The sequence below is a fragment of the Cornus florida genome, unplaced genomic scaffold (assembly GCF_030987335.1).
Source record: "Cornus florida cultivar Cherokee Brave unplaced genomic scaffold, ASM3098733v1 CherokeeBrave_3.0.0_Hap2_Chr10, whole genome shotgun sequence".
Taxonomy (NCBI): Eukaryota; Viridiplantae; Streptophyta; class Magnoliopsida; order Cornales; family Cornaceae; genus Cornus; species Cornus florida.
In genome coordinates this window covers 97597604-97606596 of record NW_026775580.1, presented here as the reverse complement: position 1 = coordinate 97606596, position 8993 = coordinate 97597604, and the positions used below count along the sequence as shown (strand labels likewise).

General features: G+C 34.9%; 1 protein-coding gene across 1 annotated transcript; it reads right to left on the bottom strand.

Moving 5' to 3' along the window:
* Positions 1 to 4286: 4286 nt before the first annotated feature.
* Positions 4287 to 8594, bottom strand: LOC132276164 (trihelix transcription factor ASR3). The gene is made up of 3 exons (XM_059777476.1): positions 7601 to 8594; positions 7045 to 7086; positions 4287 to 4937 (listed from the first exon to the last, which is right to left on the bottom strand). Exons 1-3 carry the CDS (start codon positions 8322 to 8324, stop codon positions 4648 to 4650), a joined length of 1056 nt encoding a protein of 351 aa, XP_059633459.1. The 5' UTR covers positions 8325 to 8594; the 3' UTR covers positions 4287 to 4647.
* Between the last annotated feature and the right edge of the window lie 399 nt (positions 8595 to 8993).

Genomic DNA, 8993 nt, shown 5'->3' with positions numbered 1-8993 from the left:
AGATACATGGATTTGTTTTATACTTATTTTAGACAAAATAAGTGTTCGGACTTCGGAGCAGTAATGAGATATATCAACAATCCAGCAAACCTCGGGCGTTAAAAAAGTGTGGGGCATGAAATGGTACTGTTTCTTTTTCTTTAAATTTTATTTAATTTACGAGGTTGGGGACTCCGACACGGGTCAAACTAAAATGTTTGATTCAAAAATAATTTAGATTTTTTTTTTCTGAATTGTTTATATTTTAATTTTAAATAGAATGAATAATGTTTAATCGGAATTTCCATCCAAATCAAGCTAATTTTAATGTCTAAAAATATTTGTATTATATATCAATTATAAGGTAAAAAAAAATTAATTAGTTTTATAAAATACAGAAAAAAAAAATAATTAAATAAATTTTCATAAATTTGTTTCTAATTTAGTCTGTTTAATTAATAATAAATTAGTGAGTTGGCACTTGTTAGACAATGGCCCACAAACTCGTAACTAATAAATTATAAATGTACTAGTACTTGTGCACACTGCACACTTATTATTAGAAGATATGACTGAAAAAAAAAAAAAAAAAAAAAAAAAAGCAATTTGGATGATACATTATATCTGACATCCTAATTTTAGGATAGTTGAATATTTAAAATAGTAGTTTGTTAAGATAATTATATGATAATTTTTTATGGTTCAGCGATTCAATTATTAAAATTATATAAATAAAAGAAAAAAGTGATGAATTTAAACTGATAAATATTTCAGAGCAAGGGCGGAATTAGGATTTTTAGTTTAGGGGGCATAATATTAAGGAAAAAAAAATTATTTAAAGGAATAGAAGGGAACAATTAAAGTTTAATTTGATATGAAAATTTTAACTTTTTTTAAGAAATTTGAAGAGTAAATTAGGAAAAAAATTTAAAAATTAATAATTTTAAGAGAGACATTATATAAAAAATTTCATATATACACATATAAAATATCAAAAAATTTATATATATATAGTGGGCGACCCCATGCCAGGGGCAAGTGCTGCTGGGCATACACCGGCTAGCTAGGCCCCTGTTTAAGAGTATCATATAATTTGAACTGACCCGCATTACATTCTTCAAATCTTACACCCGACCCGACCCAAAATCACTAGCCCACCAAAAATAAAAAGGTAACGTGACTCACTATTATAGTAGTATTATTATATATACTATGTATTACTAAATTCAGAAGAAAAATGAACAGTACCGAAGTATGGGACCCAAAAAAACACTGCTCTTAATTATTTTACATTCTAATAAGTACCAATAATTCTTTAAATTATACTCTGATTTCCCTTTTAAGGTGTATGCTAATTACGCCAGCTGAGAAGATCAAGCTTTTGATCCGACAAATTTTTATTTTTTTAATTATATTTAAATGTTTGATTTGTTTAAACTACAGTGAAATGTTTGTTACTTTAAAGTTGCTAGCGGGGTCATACTGTTAGTAAAATACAGACTGTAAGAAAGTGGTACTTTATACATAATATTTTTTGTAAAATAAAAAAATAATTAATATAAAAACACAAGAGCAAGAAAAATACACATGAATATCTGTGCGCAGGATATTAATACTATAACATTTTTATATTATTTCTTCACATGGAGGTAATAATTATTTATTAATATTTTTTTCATTTTTCCAAGCATGCATTTATGCTGTAGTGTTGTACCCACCTTACATTGTTGTTTTTGGCATGCACTATGTCCTACTCTGCTAATAAAATTTTATATATATATATATATAATAGGTAAGGTATAGGAAAAAAAAAAAAAGAACATGGAAAATAAAAGAAAAACAAAGTAAAAAAGTACAATAATCAATGATCAAAAAATAGATGAGGGCTTTGTAGATCATCAATTGAAAAAGTAAAAAAAAGGAATGAGATGAAGAAAACTTTATCATCACGGCTTGGGCCCTATGCTGTTAACTTTTTGACCACTTGCTATTTCTTTTCCCACTCTCTTTCAAATATATAATTAATTTATGGCCTGAGTGCGCTTAATCTTTAACCACTAAATCCTTTCCAACTTCTATAACCCCATGGACAACACACACACACACAGTTTGCCTGTATATGTTAATTTTTTCGAGGAATCTAACACTCTTTGGTTCCATACATATAGGTCCTCATGAGTACTTGACATGTTCATTTGTTTATTGTATATGCTGTTAAAACATAGGGTTTCAAAACATGCTAAGCAAATGGTTTTTACTCCGATTGTATGATTTTTCATTTTTAAAGAGGAGAGCAGGAGTTTAAGCATAAACGTGAATAAAAGTGTATGAATACGTAGGCCTCACTCGTATGCATTTTGTTTTTGTTGTTTTTGTTTTTGGGCTGTTACAGTGTCAATTTTGACAACAAATACATGTTTGATACGGCCTGTTTTATGTTACACAGTGTTAAAATACTTCATGAACAGTGGTCAAAAATCAAAACACCAAAAAGTTATTTTTTCTTATTTTAACAACGGTTCATAACCCAAAATCATAACAGTAACGCAACACGAACCAAAAACAAAACTTCAAAAATATCGTTCCCAAACGTACTTCCGATTTTTTTTTCAAAATATTCCTACAACAAAAACACTGTTTCTGTTTTCGTCAAAAATTCTAATAATTTTTTTTATTATTAATATGTGAATCTAATTACTTTGTTAACCTTAACTTACGACAATTAAAGCATGTAAAACAGTAAAAGGCAAGGCTATAGAGACAAGAGTTGATTAACAACACAAGTGGAAAAGAAACAAAACTAAACTACAATAAGAGAGAGAGAAAGTTAAAAAAGAAAGCAGAGGCCCGACACAGACAGGGACACTTCATATGAGGAGTACTAAAGTCTAAAAACAATGCTCATGCTCTTTCTCTTGATCCGAAGATGTCACACTTAGACTAATCCAGAGGCATCGATCCCGCTCAATCAGGGAAGTTGAAAAGCTTCTTGGGCTTGCCACGAGTTGCGAACGGGCCGACTTCAACACCGTGAGTGTGATACTGTGAGTATAAGAAATGGTCGGTCGTCTCTGGGTGCCTAGGTTTCCACCCTAAGCCTTTCCTCGTTTGAACCTCGCCCCATCCTAAGGTGCTGCTAAATGGAAGGATCTTATCATCATCCATGAATGATAAATCATAGATCGAACCGCCGAATCGGAAAAATTGGGTCCTATAAGAAAGATCTACAATACTCTGAATAATTATTATAGTAAAATATGTGATATCCGACTTATATCTTTTTTGAAAACTTTTCATTTCTATGTTTGTTTTTTTAAGTTAAAATTCATTTCTATGTTATTAACAAGAGTTTTCATTGCTGTCCATTGTACTTGTTCATGAATAAAAAAATAAAAGGTGAATTTCCAAAATCGAGATCACTGCTTTTTTAAGTACTGCCACTTATTTTTAATCTAAAAAAAAACTCACACGTCCACTTTTTTTACCGCGAAGACTTTGACCCTTAGACTAACTCTCAGTAGTTTAAAAGTAGTTCAGCAAAATGGAAAATTGCCATGACTGATTGACTGCCTCTCTCGATCCTAGGATCATGGCATAAAAAGTAACGAGTTACTTCCAATCAGTGTGTGAAAATGGGACTTAAATAAGAGATACTATCAAATTAAGTGATAGAATATGATATTATAACGATAAATTAAAGTTACATTCCGGAGCACCACATTCGAAACTTTTTGAAGCAACTAAATTTTCTCCGATTCTAAGAAGTGAATTCAATGCATAGCACAATTGTAGATAACCAAACTGAAGGAGGCCAGAGATCCTGTCCCCTCCTTTTTTTAACCTGCAGCAATCCCTTAGAAGTATATGCAAAACCTATATATAAATAGCATCTGGTACGTTGTAAATAGATTTTGACAATATGGACCCAGAGAAAAATGACAGATCGATAATTTAGCACTTCAAAATGCTGTCAAAGAACATTATCTAAAGCTTATTCAGGTCATTTTACGAAGGTAGAGTAATAATGAGTATGAAATCAAAAGATACACACAGCATTCTGTGTCGGTGATGGACCTCAAAGGTTTAATTAGAGCTTCAATGTCAACAAGTGGTATTTGGTTGGACCCTCCTCAACCAAAAGGTCACAGAATCAAGACATACACATCAATGCATAGGATAACATATACAAATCAATGCTAGCACGCACATAAAGTTGCTCATGTCTGTTATTGACAATATGAATCTGGTAAAAACATACAAATCGTGCAAGAATATGAGCAAGAAAAACAAAATCAAATTACCAAGTGTAAGCAAATAATAGGTATGGATTTGCATATTACCACAGTAATCTGTACAATCACTGAATCATCAGTGAGATGACAACTTATACATTAACCTGAATCAGATAAAAGAAGCAGCACAACAGCTGGTAACTCTCAGATTCCCATATTTTATTATGTGTATTGACGACCTATAATGGCAATAAGCCATAAAAAAAAGGTATAAAGAAAAGAAGAAAAAAAAGAGGGGAAAAAAATGTGATCATCCATCTGAATGTGATCCCAAGATAATTTTCAAATTTTAATTAACTATATCCTTCACCAACCTCTACAAATCCGTGGAGCTCCGGGAGAATTTTAGTATGTACACTGTTCTGACGGCTCGCTGCTACAACTTATCAGCGATTCTGCCCAAAGCATCCGCGAGTTTATTGAGAACAGCAACTATGCTATTCACATGGTCTTTTCGCTGCTCTCTATCCAATTGAAAATTGATGTTCTGAGCTTCTAGCTGGGCACTCAGCACCCTTCCATTTTTTTCTAATGCGTCAACCAACTGATACTGCAGGTTGGCTGTCTCCTCATCCCCGTCCCTAGCAAACCATTTTCGTTTGCGTCCTTCCTGAGAAGTAGCTCCTACCTCGGGGATTGAAGTTGGTTGTTTCTCATATGTTGCACCTGCAGAACAAAAGCTTATCTCAACAAGGTATAAGACCACCATTTCTGAACCATTTTGTTTTTGGATTCCACAATGGCAGAGATGTTACAAGCCCTCTATTATGGAGGGCAGATGAAGGCAACTTAACTAGCAAATGCATCACAGGACACAGTCACAACTCCATATTTACAGAGAGTATGTCTTCTGGCGTAAGAAAGATGTATTAAAATTTGATGGAACTTCATGCCTTTCATTTTCAAAATGAGATTATATTCTGATAAAAACTTCAAATATTTCAATTTCTATGTTCGTAAGTAATAATTTCCACCCTTCCATTTCTCTTAACATTTTTCATATATTAAAATGAAGTGTCGATAATCCATTCTCTTTTACCAATATTTAAGCTCACAGACTCACCATCATCCTTACCTTAATCCCGTAAGAATGGGGCCGTCCACATGAATCTTTCCTATTACATGCCATTTCCCCTACCATGTTTACCTTTTCAAGGTCATTTTTAATAACCTCAAAGTCATTTAAGCTCACTGACTGAAAGAGAAATTTGATTTCTAAACCAGATTTAAAACTGGGCTTTAACAGAGTGCAAAAGTCAGTAGTTTATAACTTTTGCCTGCAGTCCTGCACCATACAATACAAATGACCCAAAGGCCTGAAGATAAGGATGTGGGGGCCTGACATGGATATTTAGATACCTCAAATTGACCTGATTGAACCAAATCATTCCTAAACCTTTATCCACTATGTTTTCAAACAGTGGTCCAATAGAATAATATTATATCCAATGAATAGTATTTGCTCGATTGGAAATCTGTTGCTCCGAGGTATCTCCCATTCTGATGCCCAAGATGGTGAATTGTGTATTTAGATATTCCTAGTCTAACAATTAAGAAGAATTTGTTAGCACCTAGCAATATCAGGCCCCTACTTTCCAAAGGGAGGTCAGGGGTTCAAGCCTCAGTGGAGGCATGTGTGTGTGAGTACTAACTAAGAAAAAATAAAAATAAAAAAGAATTTGTTAGCACATGTAAAGATGCTAACAAATTCTTCAAGGAACGGTGGAGAAGATTTCAAAAGGTGGCACTGGGACGGTAAAATCAGCTAGCAGTGACAGTGCTTCCCCATGACAGAATTTTCCAGTAATTAGCAATGTTCGAAACTGATACAATTCTGAACAAGGTATTAGCCAGTTAAGGCTTTTGGTACTGAGATTTGTGGTCCAAGACCCCAAATTTTGATTTAATCTAATTCTATTTTGTTTCCGGCTGAGTGAAGAGGGAAGGGGATGATATAGGCAGGATTAACACCATAAAGGTACCGACCATGAACATGAAATCGGTTATGAAGCAGTCATCTGCAGGTCAAATGATCTTTGCTAACACCAGTCTATGGTTTTATTGTATGACACAGAAAATGTAGCAAGACAAGCTGCAGCTTAAGTTGGATCAAAAGCAGTGAGCCATCACAGAAAATATCATAAAATTGTGAAAAAAATCATTACTTTTTATATACAACCACTCTTCATTCTCGGTGTCAATTATTATAAAAAGAAATCGAGTATAAAGTTGCAGCACCAAAAGTTAGACTAGAATCCAATAAACAAGAATGACATGCTTGCTAAATACCATCTCCAATTATTCATAAATTCTGCCATTTCAACAGTGCAACAAGAATGATCTTTTACGAATATTGAGCTAAATTTAATGTTTCATACGAGTCAACCATCGAAAATAAAACCATATTAGAATTCATTAATGCTCAAGAAAAGCAGCTATTAGATAATCCTTTGAATTGAGAACCAAATAAAGGCTAAAGCTGTCGCTAAGCAATTACCTCTTCATCCAAAAGACACCCTTTATGTAAGATATAATCAGTTTCGTATGAATAATCAGCATAATAAAATCTAAAAAATAAATAAATCTCAAGAACAAAGTACAGTATAGCGGGTCCCCTGCCAGAACCACACGTGCAAGTTTCCCTGCCAGTGGCTCCTCCGGGCTTTCTGAGGCGCTGCCTGTGACTCAGCATGGAAGAAGGGGGCGGAACCACACACTTTCTTGTTCAGAGCATTGCATATAAATTTATAATATGAAGCTAGAATAACATTACCTTGAGCTGCACTGCCTTTAGAAAATGGTTGGTACTCTTTCTCTGTAAATCAAAAGAACATATTAGATACCAGAGCATAACTACACAAAACACTGAATGAACACAGAATAAAAAGTATCTAACACCAAAGATTTGTAAAAGGCCAAATTGAAATTATTGTTGCTGTTCTTATTAAGAATAATGGCAGTAAGAGACTTATCAAAAAAATAAAAAATAATGGTAGTCAGAGAGACAGCAATAACAATAGTAATAGTCCTAATAATGGTGGGGCAAATACATGAACAAGAAAGAAAGTAAAGGCAGAAACAAAAACAACTACTATTAAATAAATAAAAAAACTCATCATCAACAAACTACTAGTGCAAAAACCAATTTCAAGACTAACAACCTTTAGCCACCACAGAAAACATTCACATAAAACAAAAGAATATAAGAGAGTATATTATTAAAAATGGAAATCTGCAAACCATTTCATTTTTAACAATAAAATATTATATATATATATATATATATATATATACACACGGAGTATTAGAATTCATGAAAAACGAAATACCTGAAATTGGAATAGGAGTAGGCATAGCCGTCGTCGGAATATCCTTTGGCGGCGGCAATTCCTTCTCAGGACTCCCACCCACCTCCTCTTGACCCGACTGTTCAAAATCCGAAAACAACCCATCCTCGGCGGCGGCGCTTCGGCCACTATCGAACACGGCCTCGGCCTCAACGTCCTCTTCCTCCGGCGGCGCCGTGGACGACGGAGCCAGAGCCAAATCCAACGCCGTTGGAGTAATCGACGACGCTGGCCCACCGTCCAGTATGTCATACACCTCTCTGTCAAAAAAACCCGGCAACTTCCTCTCTCTCCTCATGTCGTTCCTCATGACCCAAAACGACTCCGTTTGTTCCCTTATCTGTGACTCCCACTCTTTGATCTTCTTATAGTCTCCGGCCAAATTGCTCCACCTCTTCCGGCACTGAACCGGACCCCGGTTCACCCCGTGCCGTTTACAGTAAGAAGAAACCGAAGCCCACTTAGGCTCCACCTGACCGGACCCAAACGCCAAACCGGCGGTCCGACCCCTCCGAACCCGGTTCTCCGCCACTTTCTTCCCTTGTATGAGAACGAGAATCTCTTGTCTCGTCCATCGGGGCAGCCTGGGCGCTCTGCTCCCATCATCGCCGCCGTCTAACAGTTGGCGTCCGTCACCGCCGTTAGGGACGGTCTCAACACCGCCGTCAACGGGTGCCGGAGTGAGAGACAATTGTTCTAGCGCCATACACTGTATTGAAGACTGGTCACGTGACTAACGGCGTTTTGCCAAGTAACGGCGTTTTCTGTGACGGTCCGTTTTAGAGAGGAAGAGAGTCATATCTCATAGAGGGAGAGAGGGGCAGAGATTTTTGTTGGGTTTGTGAATTTTAGATGGACAATTTACTAATAGCTGTATGTAACTATGTATTATTCCTATTAGACCCTTAACCTTTAGTCCTAAGCCCAAAGGTTTTATTTATTTTTTATTTTTTATTTTTTATTTTTTTTTATTTTTTATTTTTTTATTTATAGCTATTAAGGGTCTAATCTAATCTTTTTTAGTCCTTTACTAATCAGATTTCTTTCCATATCACTTTCAATATCTTGTTTTGATAATCCAGCTTCTAAATGTGTTAGGGCACCCTTCGATTTCATAATGGCTATATCTAGTCCTTTTCTAGAAGGTCACTATCCTTTTATGTGAAATTTGGTACCAAATGGGTTTGGTTGGTAAATTTTCCGTTTTTTTGCTTCTTTGGACTCTGTTTTGTTCCGTCCATAGACTTCTTAGGATTTAAAACGTGAGAGTGTACTCCATTCATTTCAATTTTTTATATTCAAAATTCAAAGTGTGATTTTAGTATTTTACCATATCTTCTTGCACTTATTTGTCAAAATCTCCACGTTAATTATG

Excerpts from the sequence above, each read along its gene's own strand:
- LOC132276164 (XM_059777476.1), bottom strand. The coding sequence starts at position 8,324 with ATGGCGCTAGAACAATTGTCTCTCACTCCGGCACCCGTTGACGGCGGT. Across the intron at positions 7,087-7,600 it reads TACTCCTATTCCAATTTCAG|AGAAAGAGTACCAACCATTT; the intron begins GTATTTCGTTTT and ends TTTGATTTACAG. Across the intron at positions 4,938-7,044 it reads TAAAGGCAGTGCAGCTCAAG|GTGCAACATATGAGAAACAA; the intron begins GTAATGTTATTC and ends TTTGTTCTGCAG.